This window comes from Dromaius novaehollandiae, chromosome 23 (genome assembly GCF_036370855.1).
Source record: "Dromaius novaehollandiae isolate bDroNov1 chromosome 23, bDroNov1.hap1, whole genome shotgun sequence".
Lineage (NCBI taxonomy): Eukaryota > Metazoa > Chordata > Aves > Casuariiformes > Dromaiidae > Dromaius > Dromaius novaehollandiae.
Genome location: NC_088120.1, coordinates 8,602,662 through 8,623,029, shown reverse-complemented (window position 1 = coordinate 8,623,029; position 20,368 = coordinate 8,602,662). Strand labels below are relative to the sequence as shown.

General features: G+C 54.3%; 1 protein-coding gene across 26 annotated transcripts in view; it reads left to right on the top strand.

Annotated features, from left to right (window-relative positions):
* MACF1 (microtubule actin crosslinking factor 1) overlaps positions 1-20,368 on the top strand; it is a 138,849-nt gene that overhangs the window by 64,217 nt on the left and 54,264 nt on the right. For 20 of the 26 annotated variants that reach the window (XM_064525143.1, XM_064525132.1, XM_064525142.1 and 17 more), the window contains 21 exons: positions 172-321; positions 762-977; positions 1,098-1,247; positions 2,136-2,363; positions 3,736-3,885; positions 3,981-4,214; positions 4,854-5,081; positions 5,384-5,905; positions 6,237-6,413; positions 6,692-6,815; positions 7,200-7,408; positions 7,824-8,141; positions 8,993-9,159; positions 9,975-10,131; positions 10,984-11,101; positions 12,889-12,951; positions 13,765-14,006; positions 14,464-14,593; positions 15,399-15,598; positions 16,445-16,940; positions 17,557-19,028. In XM_064525143.1, the coding sequence (XP_064381213.1) occupies positions 172-321; positions 762-977; positions 1,098-1,247; positions 2,136-2,363; positions 3,736-3,885; positions 3,981-4,214; positions 4,854-5,081; positions 5,384-5,905; positions 6,237-6,413; positions 6,692-6,815; positions 7,200-7,408; positions 7,824-8,141; positions 8,993-9,159; positions 9,975-10,131; positions 10,984-11,101; positions 12,889-12,951; positions 13,765-14,006; positions 14,464-14,593; positions 15,399-15,598; positions 16,445-16,940; positions 17,557-19,028 (5,751 nt within the window). The remainder of the gene's footprint in view (positions 1-171; positions 322-761; positions 978-1,097; positions 1,248-2,135; positions 2,364-3,735; positions 3,886-3,980; positions 4,215-4,853; positions 5,082-5,383; positions 5,906-6,236; positions 6,414-6,691; positions 6,816-7,199; positions 7,409-7,823; positions 8,142-8,992; positions 9,160-9,974; positions 10,132-10,983; positions 11,102-12,888; positions 12,952-13,764; positions 14,007-14,463; positions 14,594-15,398; positions 15,599-16,444; positions 16,941-17,556; positions 19,029-20,368) is intronic. The other 6 variants (XM_026098047.2, XM_064525137.1, XM_064525136.1 and 3 more) reach the window with 3 other exon arrangements.

The window sequence follows — 20,368 nt, the reverse complement described above, 5'->3', positions numbered from 1 at the left end:
TGGAAAAAAGAGCCATGTGTTTTATTTTTCCTGTAGTAAATCTTGTAGATAGGCTAGCAAGTGGAAAGTCCCTGAAAATAAATGTTAAGAGTTTTCTTCAAAAGTACATATAACCTTCTGTTTTCCCTTCAGCCTAAATCTGAAGTTTTGTTTTGCTGTTTGATTCTGTAGATCATGTTCAGCAAGAAGATGTGTCTGGAGCATGATGAGAAGTTGATCTCTTACCTCTCCATGCTGCGTGATATCGAGATGAAAATTAAGCAGGTCCAGCCAGCGGAGCAGAACTTGGCAGCACTGCAAGACCTGCTGCGCCAGGCCGAGGTGAGAGGCTGGGCCGAGCTTGGCCCAGGTTAGGCAGGATGGTGCTCTTCCCTCCTTGCCCCTGGACCTTCTAGGCTTCATGTGTGGCTGTTGCACCTCCTCCCCACTTGTGGGAGGCAAGCTGGGGAGGTTAGTCTCAGGTTTAACAGATACTTACATGCAAAGCCAGTCTTTCTCCTCTCTGGCCCTCCCTCTGGCTCACCTTCTAGTCCGTGCTCGGACAATAACCTAAGTGTGGCTGAAATGGATTTTACAGCCTGGAGAAAGACAGCTGAGGGCTGGCAGCTGAGCGCGGTTAGATGAACTGGTCGATTGCAATGAATCTTTCTAGCAGATGCACCGTTTGGAGCTGTTCTCCAAACCTTTGCTGTACTGTCAGTTTTGGCAGTGGGGAGGAGAAATTGCTGCATCTTAGACTTAACGGTGCTGTCTTGCCTCAGGCCCTGGACGCTGAGCTGAAGGAGCTGAGCTTTCCAGTGAATCAGGAGTTGGACGCTGTGAAGCGGATTGTGGCCAACCCGCCTGAAGAAGTCCCTGAACAATTACTGAAAGCTTTGGAGAAGGATGCCAAGAACCTTCAGAAGTCCCTGAGCTCTGCGAGTGATGTCCTGGAGTCCCGGCTGCTAAACCTTCGTGGAGCAGCAGAAACCGAAAAGGTAGAGCTCACAGCTGTCCTTCCCATCGGTCGGGCCCACCACCCCATGAGGGTCCCCGTGCTTGTTTCCCGGAGTGATCTGCTCCTTATTGAGACGGTACACACTTCTGCTTCATTTAAGGCTAAAATCATGGCACATCATGAGAATCTCCAGGGCAAGCTACAAGAGCTGCTGAGCTGGGTCTCTGGTACCGCCCAGGCGCTGGACAGCAGTGATTACCACCGCGCAACTGATGCAAACAGCTTGAATCGCTGCCTCCAACACTACAAGGTAGCCATGGCAACGCCCCTAATCCTGGCTGATGAAGTTGCCGTCCTCTGCAGGGAGGAGAAGCTTTTAATCCCGCTTCCCTCCTAAAGTCTTGGTGGTTTGGTCTTTATCCCTTGTTGCAGGAGGAGTTACAGTATTGTATTTGCTCCACAATAATTTGTTTCCACGATACATAAAACATCTGCTTTGGCCCTTTGGGGAACATGTTCAAATGCAGATGTGCAGTGGAGCCTGAGCGACTGGGAGGGATTCACATGGAGGGAGAGAGTTGCTTCCCATGTGGAGGCTCCGAGAGCCTCCTCCCCTCACACCTCCCAGTCTCCATCACCTTTATAAGGAGCCCTGGCTCCTTCCCTGCCCCTTGGCCCATCCATGTTTCTTCATCTCTTGGCGATAGCTCACAAGATTCGATCAGTCCAGCGGCTCCTCTTTGTCAGCAGCACCTTGGCTTTGAAATCAGGGGGTTGAAGGCTTTGGGAGTCGGTGGTACCATGTGTAGTCGTCATGGACTATCCCGGGCTTCTGGTAGCCACTGGCAGCTCCGTGTCTGGATCCGTCTTCAGGGCGTCACCAGGCCCACCTAGACAGGGCAGCTTTATGCACCAGGTCTGAGCAACCTCTTGGTACGACGCTGGGGGCCCGGTTTAGAGGAGCATTAGAAAAATGATGTTGTGAGACACTGGTACATCAGCACTGAGCGTGCTTCAGGTAGGGTTTGTTTGGGTTCCTGGAATATATTGTTCTGGTGGCAAAGCACTTTTTTCGAGGGATACTGCTGCCTGTGTAGCAGTAAATCCTGTTTGTGTATCTCATCTGAAGCCAGCAGCGTAGGAAAGTGCTGGCCATGGAGAGTAATTTTGCCTGACGGGCCGTTTCTCTTCCATTCAGGAGCTGAAAGAGCCCCTTGCTGACACCAAATCTCAGCTCGATGCCACCGCCTTCGACATTCAGTTCCTTATCTCGGAGCACGCCCAGGACTTGACCCCTCAGCAGAGCAGGCAGCTGCTGAGGCTGCTCAATGAGCTGCAGAAGGCTTTCCGGGACCTGTCCGAGCGCGTGACTGCGCAGGTGGAGGTCCTGCAGGTCTGTCTGCAGCAAGCGGAGCGGACGGATCAGGTGAAGGTTGTGGGACATCTGCTTCCTGGCTGCAGTTTGTTCGCTGAGGCACTTTCCGGCCACAGGAACGTGCGCTGGGACGCCTCGTTTTTGGGATTACACGTGCATGCCACTCGCAGTTTGAGACTTCCCGTTGCACATCATGAGCTTCCTCTAAAGTCTTTCTTCCTCCTCCCATGCAACTCCCAGGCAGCAAGCTGCTTTCCTCCCGAAAGATCAGGCCCTCTCCGGGGTCTGGGTAGCACGGTTGGGCAGTCCCTTCTCCAAACACCAAGCTGCTTTGGGGTAGTGGAAGACACCCTAGTCGGCGATAGCCCCGCCAGAAAGTCCCTGTGCACAGCTGGCACCCCAGACAGCTGGCGGCTTTAACGTCTTATTTTCACTGCACAAGTCAGGTTTTGCTGACCCAAAAGAAACAGCTGCCGATGACGTATCAAGGCAGCCAGCAACTGCCCCCAACTGCTGTATTCCTGCAGCACATATCACTGCATGGATCTTCTTATTCAAGACAGTATTAATGTGGTTTTTTATTAACAGTTGCTCTCTGTAACTCTTGCCTGTCCATCTGGAGTGTGTGTGTATTAACCAGTTTGCTTTGCTTTTTCAGATTCAGTGTGCGCCCCTCCTAACCCAGGAAGAACTCGCTTTGCAGCTGAAGAGCTCTTAAGAAGGCTCTTTCAAATTGCTTCTATCATTTATCTTATGACTGAGAGAAACAAGCACAATGTTTTGCACAAGTTTGTACATCACCTTGCTGGAATGCCCAGGGAAACTCAGACATGTTCATTTCCCCTGGGGAAGGGAACAGAAATGTTGCAGGGACTCTCAGGTCACATCATGCTCAATTGCTCAAACAGGCGCTTCTGTGTTGTGCACTGGCAGCAAAATGTAGGAGCCGGATCAGCTACAGAAACGCTTTCTCTCTCCTAGGCTCCCTCTCCAACACCAGTGTCAAAACCAAACCTGCCGTGGGTTGCTCAGGGCTCCGCAGTGGTGCTGCCTGATGCCAGCTCTCGTTAGCTGAGTCTCTGGTGCAGTTTTAATGCTCTTAAGGTTGCATGGAAAAGGCAGAGACAGTTTTGGTAAGTGCTCCCAAGAGCACGAGTTGGAGCGTGGCTCCACATGGAGCCCCCGGCACTGCTGTCAGGCAGTGACCCTGGACCCTCAGCCACGTTTCTGCAGTATGCAAATCTCGGAGGGAGAGAGAGCACGTGGAGAGCTGCAAAAGCCGTTTTCTGTGCTGCATCCTCGCCTTCAGGAAGGTGCTCCGGCTGTAACCTCTTGCCTTGCTTTTCAGCGCCGTGCGTGCCTGGAGGGGGGCAGCACCGGTGCTAACTGCCTCCTCTCCCCTTCCCTCCCCTCTCGAGCGCAGACGCTGCAGCAGCAGCAGGCAGCCCGCGCGCAGAACCTGGAGGAGCTGTGCGCCTGGCTGAGCGAGGCGGAGGACGCGCTGGTGGAGCAGCCGAGGGCAGCCGGCGAAGGCGACCTGTCCGCGTTGCAGCAAAGGCAAAGCAACGTTAAGGTCGGTGCTTTGAAACAGAGGCGGGAAGGAGGAGAGGTTGGGTGCTGCCTCCCCAGGGAGCGCAGAGCCTGACCGCACCTTCCCCTCGCGCCTAGGAGCTGCAGAGGAGCATGCACACCCGGGCAGCCTCCTTCGCCAGCGTCCTGAAAGCCACCGAGCAGTTCCTGGAGGAGAACAAGGCGAAGATGGAGCCCGGGGAGCTGGCAGCGCTGCGCGAGAAGCTGCAGCGTGCCAAGGAGCAGTACCAGTCCCTGCAGGAGAGAACGGACGTGGCCCAGAAGGAGCTGGAGAGCGCCGTGACTGCTGCGGTGCAGCAGGAGACCGAAAAGGTAACACGCAAAGAGCTGTGACCCCTGGGACTGAGAGGGACAGTGGGGGCAGTGGTGGAAACCTATCAATTCAGGGCCCTGGCGTTCCTGTGCTGGGCACTGGGGCATGAAACAATTTGCTTTTCCTCCGTGTCTGTCCCCTGGGTGAGGTGAGGCACTGACGTGCTCGCTGGGGAAATGCCGTGAGAGCTGCAGGCCCAGACGATCTGGTTGTGGAGGAAATGGGGCAGTAAAAACATCTTGCCCTGCCTCTAGGCCTTTACCGTGAGCAGGAGCATCAGGCAGCTCCGTGCCCTGGAGGGGAAGCGGAGGCTCGTGCGTACGCCTGCGAGCTCGCTCCCGCGTCCGAGCCCTGCGGGCGGGGGGGTCTCGTCTGTGACGCTGGGATTGTGTCAGGGTGAGAAGAGCACCATAAATGAGAGGCTGAGCTGTAACCGTTAATTCACAGCTTCTTTGTACCTTCCCCCCCTTCAAAGGGCTTTCAAAGCGTTTTGAAGGTCTGTGAGAGTCTCTGGTGGCTGCTGTAGCTGGAAAAGAGATGAGGGTTTTTCTTCTGTTCACGTTTGTCTCCCTTCCCCATTCGACAGTTTGAACATGCATAACGTAGATCCTTCTCATCTGGAGCCTTTGCGTTTTCAGGTGAAAGCTGCCAAAGAGCTGGAGGAGAACAGGAATAAGATCGATTCCCTTCTGAACTGGGTGGCATCGCTGGAGCAGAAGGGAGGGCTCCCGGAGTACAGGCTGCACCTCGTCGAGCAAGCGCCGGGAGCGCGGGCGGGCAGGGCTGCTCAGGACGCGCTCGATGGCCGCGTCGCGGGAGCCGACAGCGCTGCCGAGGACCTGGACGAGCAGTACGAGAGGCTGAAGGTCAGCACTGACACCTGATCCCTCTTAAAACTTTCTGCCTGCCTGTCAGCGCTAGAGCAGGTTTTAGGGCTGCCGGACGCACCGAGCCTGCCCCTGGCCGCTGACCAAGCTGGGAGCGGAGCGGGATGTTAGATGGGTCTGTCCTCCAGAGCAGTTATCCAAAGCAGTCTCAAACTCCGTGTGGAGTCGGGAGCTCCTGGGAAGTCGCTCTCTGGCCTCCTGGAGGCTGCGTCCGCGGCGAGGTGCCGGTGGGCAGAGGCGCTCGGCGGTGGGACTCACGTGTGCTCGTTTGTGTGTGTCAGGCGCAGCACCGGGAGCTGCTGTCCCAGCAGCAGGACATCATCCTGGCGACGCAGGCGGCTCAGGCTTTCCTGGACAAGCAGGGCCACAACCTCACGCCGGAGGAGCGGGACACGCTCCAGGGCCGGCTGGCGGAGCTGAAGGACCAGTACGCGGCTTCGCTCTCGCAGTCGGAGATGCAGCTGAAGCAAGTGCAGGTGCTGCGGGATGAGCTGCAGAAGTTCTTGCGGGACCATGGAGAGTTTGAGACCTGGCTGAAGCAAGCGGAGCAGGAGCTGGAAGGGATGTACAAAGGGGACAGCGACCCGGCGTCTCTCCGGCAGCTGCTGCTCCGGCAGGGAAGCTTCTCGGAAGACGTCATCTCCCACAAAGGCGACCTGCGGTTCGTTACCATGTCGGGTCAGAAGGTGCTGGACGCGGAGGGAGCTGCCAAGGACGGAGGGGCCCAGCCGCTGACGTCCGGAAGCGTGGTCAAGAGCAAGTTGGAGGACGCGACGCAGCGATACACCACGCTGCACTCCAAGGTACGGGAAGGGCTTTGCAAGGCCGGGAGTTAAACCCTGGATGCTGTTTTCTTCCTGTCCATGCAAAACAACTAATGGTAGCAGAATTTCCTGGTATGTGCTTTTAGCACATACGCAGACTGTAGGACAAGGACCATCTTCTTCCAGGGCTTGTGTTGGAATAACTCTCTCTTGGTGTTGGTCTGCATGCTGTCTTTTATAATTCCTCTAACACATGGCAAGATTGGTTTCCCCCCCACCCCCCCAATGATTTCTCTGATTTCTCCAGAGGCACCCAGGTTGTTCTGTGCTCGTGTGTGTCCTTACATCACGTCTTATTGCTCCTTTGCAGTGCACCAAGCTTGGCTCCCACCTCAACACCTTGCTGGATCACTACCAGCAGTTCCAGGAGGTGGCAGAGTCTCTCCGGACATGGCTGCAGGAGAGCGAAGCAGCAGTTGGGAAACTCCTCTCGGAGACAGTTTCTTCAGACCCTGCCGTTCTGCAAAAGCAGCTCACTAGTGCTAAGGTATGTGATCTCTGGGTGATCTTCTGGGGGAGGGTTGGAGTGCGTACAGGGATTCAGCCTCTGCTCTGAGCAGAAGCAGTGTTAGAAGTCAGCAGCAATGAAGAGACTTGATCTGTTCGCTTTTTTTGCTGGCCGAGTGCAAAGATGTACCTGCGGGCTCAGGAAGTCCCTGGGCAGCAACCTCAGGAGGGTTGATGTGGAGCACTGTGCTCCCAGTGGGCGAAGGTCTCTCGGGTGTGACTGACTGCCAACTTTGATCTTGTCTTGTGTCAAAGCAGCAGCTGCAAGGAAACCTGGCTGAGCACCAGGTGCCGGTGGAGAAGCTCCAGAAAGCAGCTCGTTCACTGCTGGAGATACAAGGAGAGCCAGCCCCTGACCATGGACACATCCAGGAAACCACAGGTACAAAGCGAAGCAGCCATCTGTATTAGCATGAATGGCTGGGGAGAAAGCGAAAACAAACCAGCGAGGGAGGAAAGAGCAAGTCTCCCACGTTTGGGGGAAGATGGGGCAAAGATGCAGGCGCTGGGGCAGGTGCAGCGATGTGTCTTCAGGGCTTGCGCGTACATGTGCATGCCAGGAGGGCTTTGCCCCACTTTGACCCTTCGGGTTCTTGTTTACTGTCTTGTTGCTCAGTTTGGAGATGGGGATTCACTGGCAGAGTTTGGCAGGCGTTGCTGCAGCTCCAAACCCCACGGGTGAGGGGGTCCTTACTGCTCTCCGAATGCCAGGTGAGAAGCTCAAGACCTCTCTGACATCTATCTTATTTTGCACTGACCTCTCCAGGTGCCATCGTGAGCCATTTCCAGAGCCTTTCGCAGCAGATGGCAGAGCGCTCCGATCTGCTGCAGAAGTCCATCGCCCAGTCCCAAAGTGTCCAGGAGAGCCTGGAAAGTCTCCTCCAGTCCGTGGCTGAGATCGAGAAGAGCCTGGAGGGAGAGCAGCCGACTGCTCTCTCCTCTGCCTCCATCCAGGACTCGCTTGCCACAAACGCGGTAAGGACGGTCACTTCACCATCTTGCCTCGAGTAGCTGTGTCTGTCTCTGGTTTCTGAGCTGTGCAAATAGTTGCCTGGGTTTAGTTAAAGTATTCTGAATGCACAAAACCTCCCCAAAAGGGACATGAACAGGCCCCTTTGTTTCTTTGAGCCAGGACACAGAACTGTTGAAAATCTCCCTTCCTCCTTGACTAGCAACAAGCTTAGATATCAGGCACTGGGGAAAGGCAAGTCAGATTGGGGAGATAAGAGAGGAAAGAGAAGACCTAGGATTGAAGACTGTTCTTGCATGATCCCGGTCATCTAGAAATGCCTGTTGTTGTTCCGAAGGGCTGTCCAGCCTCTTCATACTCGTTCGCTTTTGCTTAAGTGCCTTCCTAAAATGGCATCTTCTGTGTGTGTGTTTAAAACAGAAGCTGAAGCAGGACATCGCCAGGCAGAAGAGCTGCCTGGAAGCCACCCGCGAGATGGTGACGCGGTTCATGGAGACAGCAGACAGCACCACGGCCTCTGCCCTGCAGAGGAAGCTGGCAGAGGTGACAGAGCATTTTGGCAGGCTGTGCCAGCAGCAGCGGGAGAAGGAGGATGCGCTCAAAGGCCTCCTCCCCAAGGTCGAGCAGTACGAGCAGCTCTCGGAGAAGTTGCAGCAGTTCACGGAGAGCCGAGCTCGGATGTTGGCATCGGGGAACCAGCCGGACCGTGACATTGCTCACTTCTCCCAGCACATCCAGGTGAGATGGGGGTCTCCTGCCCGAAGAAGGGAGGAGACTCCAGCTGTGTAGGGTTTCTAGGAAGTGCCCTTTTGCAATGATTTGTTCCTGGATAAACAGCCCCCGGTTCGCTCCGAGATGGTCAGGATCTGCAGGAACCGTGCTAGCTGTTTGCTTGAGGAAGGGAGGGAGAGTGGAGCAGTTGAAATTGTTTCCAGCAGTGAGAGATGGGAATGGCATTTCCCTGGAGCCAGGCTAATCTAGTGGAGGGATCTCTAGCCCATCTCTCAGGGGCCAGACCAAATATAGCAAGGCCTTACCAGCTAAAAACTGCACAGGTTAATACAGCCAAATGCCCAAGCATTGGCAGCTGGGGCGGTGAGCGCAGTGGTGGATATGCCGAAGCCCTTAGAGATGCTGTGATTCCTAATGTTCGGCCGTAGCTGCACTGGGCTCTTCCACAGGCTTCCTACAAGTGCTCTTCTGCTGGGGGTGGTTTGGCCACAGCCTCAGAAATGCTGTAAGCTGGCCTAAAACTGAACATCTGTGCTTTGGTTGGATTCGATTCGGTCTGGACTAAGCCCCCTGCTCAGTTCACTGCGTGGCCTCTGAGAGACTTAAACTGGCCCCGGGGCAGGGGCAGGGGAAGGTAGGACTTGCTCCAGGGAAAGGCTGGGCTGAGCCAGAGCTTCAGAAGAAAGCGGGATGGAGCCGCGTCCACCCGTTCGGCGCTGGTGTAATTCCCTGTGCTGCCTACAGAGGGTCTCTCCGGCTCGCCGGGATCCAGCGCTGCCTGGTTCATCCCCTCGCTTCCCCCTTTGACCCAGTCTGGTGGCGGGAGCAAGGTTGGCATCGTCCTTTGCTCTTGGCAGGAGCTGAATTCGGAGATGAGGCAGCACCAGGAGGACCTGGACACCCTGGAGCAGCTGGCGGCCGAGCTGGGCTCCTCCGGCTTCCCCCCGGGCGCCTGCCAGCAGCAGGAGAAGGTGCAGAGCCTGAAGAAAGACTTCCTGCAGCTGCAGAAGGTGGTGAAGGAGAGGTGAGTCCCAGCACCCCGTGCGCCCCGGGCTGGGGCGGCTTCGCCCTGCCCTCCCTCCGGAGATTTCCTTTCCATGGGGGGGCACGAGCAAACTTTTCCTGCCTCCCTCCTCCCACGCCGGGAGACGCAGCGCAGCTCTCTCCAACGGGCGCTTTAAAAAAAGCCTGGCTGGGGGCGTTGTGAAAAATTCCTGGTGCCGCAGGAGCCGGCATTCATGTTTTCCCGAGCGTGTGGGCTGCCACACGCCGCTCCGAGAGCAGGGAGCGTCGTGCTCGAGCGGAGCGGGGTGCTGATGCTGAGCAGGAGCCGGCCCCGGCTGCACGCTCCGGGTGCTGACGGAGCAGAGCGGACTCTCCGCAGGCTCCCTGTAAAGTGGGGTTAAAGAGGATCCCTTAGGAGCATCCTCAGCTGGAGCCAGCCGTGGTGGCACGGCTGGGGGCTGGCCGGCAGTCAGGCCGGAGCTCGCTGGTGTTCCCAGTCTTCCCGAAAGCTGCGTTTGCCGGTGCAGAGAGCCCAGTGCAGCGCAGGCAGCGGGTTGGAGCGATTTTTCCGCCTCCTGTCCGACCTGGTTGCATGGGAGCAGCACCCCGCGTTGCCCGCCGGTGCATCCACGCCGGGGTGGGCAGCTGCCGGGCCGAGGGGCAGGCTGCAGCTCGCGCCCCGTTTCGGCTGGCACCGAGCGCAACGTTGCTAAGCAGCAACTCGTGGCGGGGGGAAAAAAGAGGCTCTTGGAGACACAACTGTGCTGCATTCAAGCCGTGGTAATTGCAACGCCAAGCACGAGCTCTAAGTCTCCAAAACCTTTTCACTCTTAGAGAAAAGGATGCGTCAGCCTGCCAGGAGCAACTGGACGATTTCCGAAAGTTGGTCGGAGGCGTGAGGAAGTGGCTGAAGGAGAGCGAAGGGAACGTGCCGTCCGCCGAGACCTCCCTGGGCACCCGGGAGCTGCAGAAGCGCATGCGGCAGCTCCAGGTGGGCAGCGGCTGCGGCGCCGCGCTGGGCAGTCAGCGAGCGGAGGGGAGATGCCCGGAGCGTGCCGTGGCTCCCGGGATGGGGTCCCGCGGGCGCGTTTATGCCCGCTGTCATCCCACCGCTCCCGGGCTGCAGCAGTTTGAAGGGAAAGCACGCAGGTCCGGGCACCGGCAGCTCGGTATCCCCGTTTGCTCCCGACTTGCAGCAGCTCACTTGGAACATATGGAGGCTCTTCGTTTTTTTCCCCAGCAATCCGATTTCCCTTCCCTCCTCCCTGCCTGCCTGGGGAGGAATTCGGGAGTGGGAGTCCGGCGTACACTCATTTTTGCTGTGCGCTTCTCCTCGCTAGACATCAAAGGCCGCCTGCTGTCATTTGAGCCCCCGTTCCTCTCCGGCACCAGCGATGCTTTAAATCAGGATCTGTCAAGGGTTTGACTCAGAGGGAGCACAGCATCCTGTTGAGTCACCTGGAGGCCGCCGCATCCGAGAGAGAAAGGCAGCCAGCCTCCGATTAACCCGGGGACGGCACGGAAAGCTGTGGGGACTGAGCTCGTGTGAGGCCGGGTTGCATCTGGAGTGGGAGGGAGGTCCCAGAAACAGTAGGAGGGAAAGTAACATTTCCTGTGCCAGACCCGCTAGTTAGGGAACAGCGTTTTGCTGTTTGATTCCCTTGGACAAAAATAAATGCAGAGACACCCACTTTCTCCGTGCAGCCGGCTTGCGCCGCAGCAGCGTGTCCTCGTCGGCGGCTGCGGGCTGCAGCCCGGTGCCACGGCACTGGGTTCTCCCCGCGATGGGGCTGCGGGGGGGGCACAGGCTCTGATCCCAGGCTTATTTTTTTCCCCCTAATAGGTCCTGCTGGAGGAATGGACAGGGAAGGGGGCCCAGGTGGAGGAGATCAGTCGCAAAGGGGCTGCCCTAGAGAGCTTGATAGTGGAGATCACGGCCCCCGAGAGCCAGGCCAAGACAGGTGAGTGGCAGCCCTGCTCTCCTGGAGATGCTGCTCCTGGTGCGGACCCTCTTTCCTTCGTGGTCTGCTTGCTGTCCCTGCTCTGTGAACGTGCCTGCATCAAGCAGAAAATGGGGTTATTTTCCCTTTTCAACAAACTTCAAGGGGTTGGCGGTGGCCTGAGTCCCATGGCCCACCAGTGCCAGGTAGCACAATGTCCTCAACCTTCTGTAGCGCCGTGAGCACCGCATTACCCTGTGTTCACCACGGGCCAAGTGTGCGGACCTTTATTGCTCTTGGCCGCAGTACAGCAGCCTCACGCTGCAGTAGCTCGTACATCTGGGCTCTCGGCGCTGCACGGAGATGGTGGAAGCGGTTCGGATGTGGCTCTCATGTTTTCTGCCGATGATGAGCTTCAGCATCCTGAGACCTGAGATGTTTTAATCAAACTCCGGTCTTTGGGTTTTATATCTGGATCAAACAGCCCAAAAGATATCGTCCAACTCATGCGAACGAGTCCCTGGACTCTCATCGTTGATGGGCATTTAGGGCAAAAGCTGTACTAAATGAGAATTTACGGTCTAGATATGTTTGTCGGGGTTAACTTGATTAGCAGCTCACTGGGAAACCTCCAAGGAGCACGGGGACAGAGCGTGCGGCCGGGCGTACGAGGGAGCTGGTAGCTGGCACGCAGCGGCAGCGAGCAGAGCCCGAGCTCCTCTTTCAGAGATGATGCTGAATATCTTGTCATTCTGCTCTCATTAACGATTCCAAGATTTGGGGTGGTTAAGCCAATATCTTTGCTAAATTCCACATTAGTATTTGCCTGCTGCCAGACCAAAACTTTCATGGGAGTTTTCATTTGGAGTTCAGCTGCCCTTCAGATGTGTTATGTGATGTTTTATGTGATGTGACCAGCGCAGAGAGCTGCCACGTTCCTCCCCGTGCAGGGCAAACCTTCCTCTTAACAAACCTGGGGTGACATTTGGAAGCTGCAATCCCTTACGAGTCTGAGAGCTTTAAAATGAGCGGTAATTGTTTCTGCGTGGTTTCAAAGTGAGAAACTTGCTCAATAATGTTTCTGAAGAATCCTGTTTTGACTGTGGATGTAACTGAGGCATCTGGAGTGGGTCCCAAAGAAGACGCTGCTCTGATGCATCATCCCCAGAGCCTCTTTGCAACGAGAACGTGCCCGTGCACCAAGGCATGCTTAAATAGCTTCATGCCGTAAGAAAAGAAAATATGGGGGAGTTGATCTCTTTGGAAGAGTTAATCTCTTTGGTGAGGGTGCGATAAGGCCTCAGCAGTCTCCCATGACGTTATAATTCACAAAGTCGCTCTTAGGCTCGTGGCTCTTCCGTGGTGGCCCTGTGGAGGGCAGAGGTGGCCGGCGGCCGCCAGCCTGGCTGTCCTTGCAGAGCCGGCTCCAGCCCGGCCTCCGGCTGATCTGTCGGGAGAGGGGCCTGGTTGCAGGGTGCATCCAGCTCCTCCATGTCCGGCTCCTCCTTGTATGGCAGGGCAGGGGCACCTCCAGGACAGCGAGGGCGTTGGGGGCGTGGGGAGAAGGGAAAAAAAAAGGGGGCTCGAAACCAAAACGTGTGTGGTGTGTGTCCGCTTGGTGCCGTGTGGTCCGTGTCGTGGAGGGCTCTGCTGTCCCGTGCTGTGCAACGGGCTCACGCTCGGGGTCGCGTCGGCCTCGCACAGCGGCCAGCGCTTGCTTGGAGCTGAGCGCCGATGTTCATCGCTCGCTGTCTGCACTCCTAACGCGTCTGTCTTGTCCTTCTGTCCGTCCCCGTCCCTCTGCTCAGGTTCTGTGCTGCCCGCGCTGGGAGGGTCGGTAGGCAGCGTGAACGGATACCACACCTGCAAAGGTGAGACCGCCGTCCCCGCTGTGCCGCGTAGAGCCGCGCCGCTGCGTCCCTGTCTGTCTCGTCCGTGCCCCGTGGCAGCAGTGTGCGTTTGCGTCCGTGAGAGAGGCCGCGGTGAGGCACCGGCATCCCATAGCGAGGAACAGGAGCCTGCAGAGGGGCTGCCGAGCTCCCAGCAGCGCCGTGCGGCAGCCGGAGCCGCGGTGTGGGGCGGGCGGGTGGCCGTGACGAGGACCTAGGTCAGGCTGAAGGACGGAGATGGGCAGGACGGGAGGCAGCTTTGGGGAGGGACAACACGTTGGCGCCCCATCAGACGGTGTTCAGAGCTGATAAATGAGCACGCATTTTAAGGCCTGCAATTACATTTATTGGTTCTAAGGGATTATAACACCATCCAGCCCTTCAATCTGAAGTGCAGTTTTAATTATTGCCCGTTATCTGCTGTTAGGTCACCGGTTCAACGAAATAATAGATGCATTAAAATGCCTTTATATTTTGGTGTCAAATTATTTAACACTGTATTAGCACTGACACGGGAAAAGCGGGGCTCAGCTTGCATCAGTCTCACGCACGTGAAGGCACTTGCTTTGCTTGCAAGCTGTCGGTGTCTGTACGTGGTGCAAGCGGAAGAGCCCCCGCGGCATGGCGGGTGGCGACAGCCCGGCACTGCCGGTCTCGGCAGACAGGAGAACGGGACACGGCCGTCGGGCTCGGCAGCCCGCAGCCGCCCGGGGCTGGGTTAGTACCTGCTCATCCGGGTTACAAGCGGCAACGCAGGCCGCGTGCCTCATCTCAGGCTGTTGTTTTTGCCATTAGATCTGACGGAAATCCAGTGCGACGTGTCGGACGTGAACCAGCAGTACGAGGGCCTTGGTGCGGCGCTGCGGGAACGCCAGCAGCAGCTCTCGGCCATGCTGGAGAAGATGCAAGAAGTGCAGGAGGAGGCAAGTTCGATGCTGAAGTGGCTGGAGTCGAAGGAACGAACCTTGTCCGAACTGGAGGCCTCCTCCTCGCCTACCAAGACGGAGACGATGAGAGCCCAGGCTGAGCACAACAAGGTAACTTCTCCTCCAGGGCAAAAGTGGGACCTGAGCATGGTGACCCAAAGTTTTTTGGAGATGTGCTTTACTACATCAAGGTTAAAAGTAAGAGCAACAAAAGTCTGTCCATGGCTCTCACAAGAAGGGACCATGGAGCAGGAAGCCTCATGGTATGCTTCGCCCTCTTCGGTTTTTAGACCTATTGCTTACAGGCGTTTGGCTCGGAGAAAGGGAAGCTTATCTATAGCCCTTGTTGTTGGGTCACTCCAGCTTCTCTTGGAAAGCAGTTCTCTATCCTTTCTTCTACTCTTGGAGCCCAGTTAGCTGATGATACTGCTAATAAAATGAAATGATTCCCTTAAAGTGCAAAGAATAGAAATCGTTCAACTCCAGTTTGTAGCTGCTGCTTTGTTCCTATTCAGTGATTTTATTCTTTTCCCTGTATCTTAAGAAATGCAAATGGTTTATTTTCCAGGCATTCCTGGCTGAATTGGAACAGAATTCAGGGAAGATCCAGAAAGTAAGGGAAGCACTTTCCGATTTGCTGGAGAAATATCCAGATTCTCCAGAAGCAGCAAATTGGAAGAAGATGCAGGAAGACCTGAGTAAGTGCCTGAAGGATTTGCTGAGGTTTCTGTCCTGAAACATCACATTAGGAGCAATCCAGGATTGCAGGACGACTCCAAAGTCACAGCAGAGCAGAGTCACTTCTAATTAGAATTCAGTAAATAGAGAACTTATCTCCAAGCTGTCTGGTGTACAGGGTGTTCCTGAGACGAGCACTGTCGTGATTAATGAAATCTCTATGATGGATGTAAATTTTAAAGACTTGCCTCCTTAAATTACTTCTTTAAAAAGAAAGAAAAAAAAAGCATTAGCGACATAAGTTGATTACTTTGAGTAAAAGCTTCACTGCTTGATACAGAATTCTAGTCATTAGTAAGGATATCCAAGGTAATTAAACGTTGACTAAACAAGGCTGTATATTTAAAAAGAAGTCCAGAGATTTTCTTCTTTGAAATAGCAGGAACATGTTTATGGAGTTATCTGTCCATGTAATCTGAATGTGCTGTTTGAGGTCTGATACACATGAGAGTATCCTCATCTAATGGAGCCAGTGTCTGAGCCAGAGAGGTAAAATGGCTTACCAAGGTCAGACCAGCTCGCGGCAGTAGTCACTAGAATGCAAAACCATAATTGCAAGGTTTTCCTATGAGCCCCAAGACCACGCCACCGTTCGAAATGGATGATGCCTTATTAGATGGAGAGCGAACAGATCCACGCTAGTTTTCTTGAAAAGCGGCGGAGGTTTCCACCGCCGGGTGAATCACAGGGAGAGCGAGAATCCTGCTCGGCGGAGGGGCAGGCTGGCGGGTGGCGCGACCGCTGCCAACGCAGCCGTTTCCTCAGATTGCAGGTGGGAAAGAGCCAACCAGGCGACAGCCGCGCGGCAGCAGAAGCTGGAGGAATCGGCGAACCAGCTGGCCAGCTTCCAGGCTGCCGACGCGCAGCTGCGGCCCTGGCTCCTGGAGAAGGAGCTCATGATGAGCGTGCTGGGACCCCTCTCCATCGACCCGAACATGCTGAACGCGCAGAAGCAGCAGGTCCAGGTGAGCTGGGCGCCGGGCGCACGTCTCCTCGGCAGCTTAGGGATGAGGAAGGAGGGAGTCTCTTCTGGTACCTGAAGTGGAAAATTGCGGGCTTTGAGGCTTAAGCTGCGAACGTTTCTGTGTGATGCGGAAAACGCAAACCTCTGCTGGTCACTAGATTATTTATCTTGCCATAAAAGCGCTCTGCAAACACTCTGCCACGCAGTGAGTGGTGGGAGAGCAGCCTACGCGCTTGCAGATCTGAGGTCTCTCCTCCCGAGTCCCCCAAGCCCTGCTGAGAGCAGACTGCGGTGCCTAAGCTGAAATGGGCGCAGTGCTCGAGCTCAGTTCCCTGCACTGGACTGACTCGTCGCTGACTCACCGGGCCCCTCTTGGAGAGTGAAATTGCTTTGAAAAGACCCGCGCTGATGCTCTGCAGGACTCGTTAATGCTGCCCCTCTGCCTGGGGCACAGCCTGGCAGCCTGCCCTGCCTGCACCTAGTGCTCCCGACTCCAAACACATCTGTAACTGGCCACATCATGAAATAAAATGCCCCAGTTAACATAATTAGAGTTTTTTCCTCATCTAACTGGTTGATGTTACATTACACATCAGGAGGACATAAAAGAGAGGGAGAGCAAAGTACTTTATCGCCAGAATCGCAGACCCCTCCCAGCTTTTTGGGTTGTAAGGTCACAGTAAGCTGCGATCTCCCCTGCCCGTTCGCCGTCCTGCCCAGGCGTGTCTTGGTTTGTCCTAGTGATTCTGTGGGCTGGATAAAGCCCCTGGAGGTCTGGTTTGTTTTGACTGTGTGTACTCGGAGCTGTCAGTTTTATGCAAACATTTTTATGTTATTTCTGTTCCAGTTTATGCTGAAGGAATTTGAAGCTCGTAGACAACAGCATGAGCAGCTCAACCAGGCAGCTCAGAGCATCTTAACTGGCCCTGGAGATGTTTCTCCATCGACTAACCAGGTGCGGGAAGAGCTCCAAGGGGTTAATCAGAAGTGGTCAGAGCTAACAGAACGCCTCAACTCCCGCTCCAGCCAAATTGACCAAGCCATAGTGAAGAGCACCCAGTACCAGGAACTGCTCCAGGGCCTGTCCGAGAAGGTGAAGGCGGTGGGGCAGCGCCTGAGCAGCCAGTCTGCCGTCAGCACGCAGCCCGATGCCGTGAAGCAGCAGCTGGAGGAAACCAGTGAGATCCGCTCTGACCTAGAGCAGCTGGAAGAGGAGATTGCAGAGGCTCAGACCCTCTGCGATGACCTGTCTGTCCTAATTGGGGAGCAGTATCTCAAAGATGAGTTAAGGAAACGTTTGGAGACAGTGGCACTTCCTCTCAAAGGGCTGGAAGACCTGGCAGGTGAGACAGCATGGAGAAGTTAGTTAGAAGATGTTGGGATGTCCAACTCTTCTCCCTGTTTTTTTACCACAGGGCACTCCCATCACTAGGTTTCTGAGGATAGTTGGGGAACGATGACTTACCATTTTTACTAAAGCACTGCATGGGTGTTTCATCTGGCATGTTCTCACTCCAAACATCTTTGAGTGAGGCCTGGAGCATGCACAAAGGTGTCCAGTCCTGATACTGAAAGCACAGCATGTAGCTTTTCAGCAAGCCGAGCAGGCTTGTTGAAGTGTAGCATGTATTGTGCTTGGAAAAAAACCTGGCCCCTAACTGCAGAATGGGAGTAGAGAAGACACAGTGGTCACCCTCTAATCCTGGAATGTCCCTTTTAGGTTCCCAAGAGGTTGCATTTAGATACTAGTGTGGAGAACTGACTCTACTGCATTATCATTACTTATTAATACTTAAGAAATTCATGAACCAGTGAACAAAAAGGCTAGTGATGCAATGGAAAGAGCTCCTTCCTGTTAATCAAAACACAGTTAGTGCATCTGAGATGATATAAGATGATTGCACTTTGTTTATTTGATTCCAGCTTAATTGTCGCGTTCTAATCTTATTTCCATTTCAGCCGACCGGATGAACCGACTGCAGACTGCGCTTGCAAGTTCCCAGCAGTTCCAGCATATGTTTGATGAACTCAGGACCTGGCTAGATGACAAGCTGTGCCAGCAAGCTCAGAGCCAACCTATTTCTGCTAAACTGGAGAGGCTGCAGAGCCAGATTCAGGAACAAGAAGAGTTCCAGAAGAGCCTCAACCAACACAGTGGCTCCTATGAGATGATTGTAGCTGAGGGAGAATCTTTGCTGCTTTCTGTCCAGCCTGGGGAGGAAAGGACTACTCTGCAAAACCAGTTGGTCAGCCTCAAAACACACTGGGAAGAGCTCAGCAAACAGGTTGCTGATAGACACTCCAAGCTCAAGGACTGTTTGCAGAAGGCTCAGAAGTACCAACGACACACGGAGGACCTTCTCCCTTGGGTGGAGGACTGTAAGGCAAAGATGTCAGAGCTGGAAGTGACTCTGGATCCTGTGCAGCTGGAGGCAACTCTTCTGAGATCAAAGGCTTTGCTGAGCGATGTGGAGAAGCGCCGCTCCTTGCTCGAGATGCTGAACAGTGCTGCCGACATCCTGATAGATGCTTCTCAAACTGATGAGGATGATGTTCGGGATGAGAAGGCTGGGATCAATCAGAAGATGGATGCCATCACAGAAGAGCTGCAAGCCAAGACAGGCTCCATTGAAGAAATGTCACAGAGGCTCAAAGAGTTTCAAGAGAGCTTCAAGAACATTGAGAAGAAGCTAGAAGGGGCTAAGCACCAGCTGGAGATCTACGATGCGCTAGGGCCACAGGCCTGCAGCAACAAGAACTTGGAGAAGCTCAGAGCACAGCAGGAGGTACTGCAGGCCCTTGAGCCGCAAGTGGATTATCTGAAAAACTTCACTCAGGGCCTAGTAGAAGATGCCCCAGATGGGTCTGACTGCTCCCAGCTCTTATGCCAAGCTGAGGTGGCTCAGCAAGACTTTGAAGCTGTGAAGCAGAAAGTAAACGACTGCTGTATGCTCATGGAAAACAAGCTTGAAGGGATCGGCCAGTTCAATAATCGGGTCAGGGAGATGTTCTCTCAACTGGCAGATCTTGATGATGAGCTAGACAGCATGGGCCCCATTGGGAGAGACTCTGACAGCCTTCAGTCTCAAGCAGAGGATGTTCGTACGTTCCTGAGCAAACTCCAACAGCTCAAGTCTGACATTGAAGCTTCTGAAAGTGAATGTAAGAAAATGCTAGAGGACGAAGGGAGCCCTGACTTGTTAGGACTGAAACGTGAACTGGAGACACTGAATAAACAGTGCAGCAAACTGACCGAGAGAGGCAAGAACCGTCAGGAGCAGGTAGAAACGACACTGTCTCGTGTCGAGGACTTTTACAGCAGGCTGAAGGAGCTGACCCACATGACAACAGCAGCAGAGGAGAACGAGGCGTTGCAGTGGGTGGTGGGCACGGAGGTGGAAATCATCAACCAGCAGTTGGCGGACTTCAAGGTAAGTCTTGATGCTATGACATTTCTTAAGTGGTATTTGGTGTTTAAAGGTCTGTCTAGCGTCGTGGCCCTTCGTTTAAGACTTCTGTTCTTCAAGCTATTGCGACTTCATTGTTTGTTACTAAAATGTCAGCGTGCTTGGTGCAGTAAAATATCCTCTGCTCTGGAGAATATAAAATCAACTGCTGGAATTGATGGTCTGTGATGAAAAGATTTTGTGATGGGAGAAAAAAACCTTTTCTCTGTTTTCCTTGCAGTGGTGTAATGTTAGTAGCAATACCTCATGGCTTTTAGAGGTAGTTGGTATTTGGATTTTTGGAGAGAGAGGGAGAAGTTTCTGAGTCCATTTGAACTGTAAGTTGGCATTGTCTGAGAGTCTAGTCCACCTCAGATCATCCTGTAGGTCCTTCTACCTGTCCTGGCATTTTTGCTTGTTGTTCCTTCACTTGGGACACGTATTTCCACCTCTGGGTCCTTCATTACAAATAAAGGCACAGATAAACTGTGGGAGAAGGGATGCACACAGGGAAGAAAACCAAGACAAAGTTAAGTTTTGCTGTAGGCTGTTCATGTTTCCTGCAAGGAGCTGATGGAGGCCATCTAGGCTTGCATGAAACATTAGTGAGAAAAGGTTTGCAGCGTGCTTGATTTCTATACAGTGTTGGGTCACGCTGTTACACTACATTAATTGCACTAATACTACTTAGAAATTCTCTTGCTGTGAAACTTCTATTACTGATTTGCTCTGTAGTTGATGATTGGCCTGATTTACATCTTACCGCTTGTATCCTGGTGATAATGGGTGTTGTGAGGGGGAGGCGTTTTTACAGCCATTTACTTCCCATCACATGGCTAATTGATCCCGTTCCCTCATTTAATAGTTCTGTGAAGCCGTAAGCAGGACAAGGTATTTCTGTTGAGGGGTTGCCTGTCCAAGGAGGAGTTTAGGCGTATCGCTCGTGGGGCGAATTCAAACTCATCTGATCACGTTGCCGCCGCCTCTGCGTTAGGCAGCCTCTTGCTTTGAACTTGCGTCGTTTGGGAGGGACTTAACTTCGTTGTTAGGGGAAAAACAAAAGCCGAGAAAGACCACACACAGTTGCTTGGAAGAAATGCACCCAGCAAGGAGGTCCCGATGTACGTAACCCGTGAAACTTCCCTGCACGGAAAGGGATTGCTCCCAGCTGAGCAGCTCTCCTTAGAAACGAGGATGAAACGCAGTCTCCTTGCGGTTCGCTCGATCGTGGCAGTGGAGCGGCCTCAATCCCAGTGACCTCAGAGATGACCCTTTAAGACAACAGTGGCCACAGCCGTATGAGCCGGTGGCAGGGTGACGGGGAG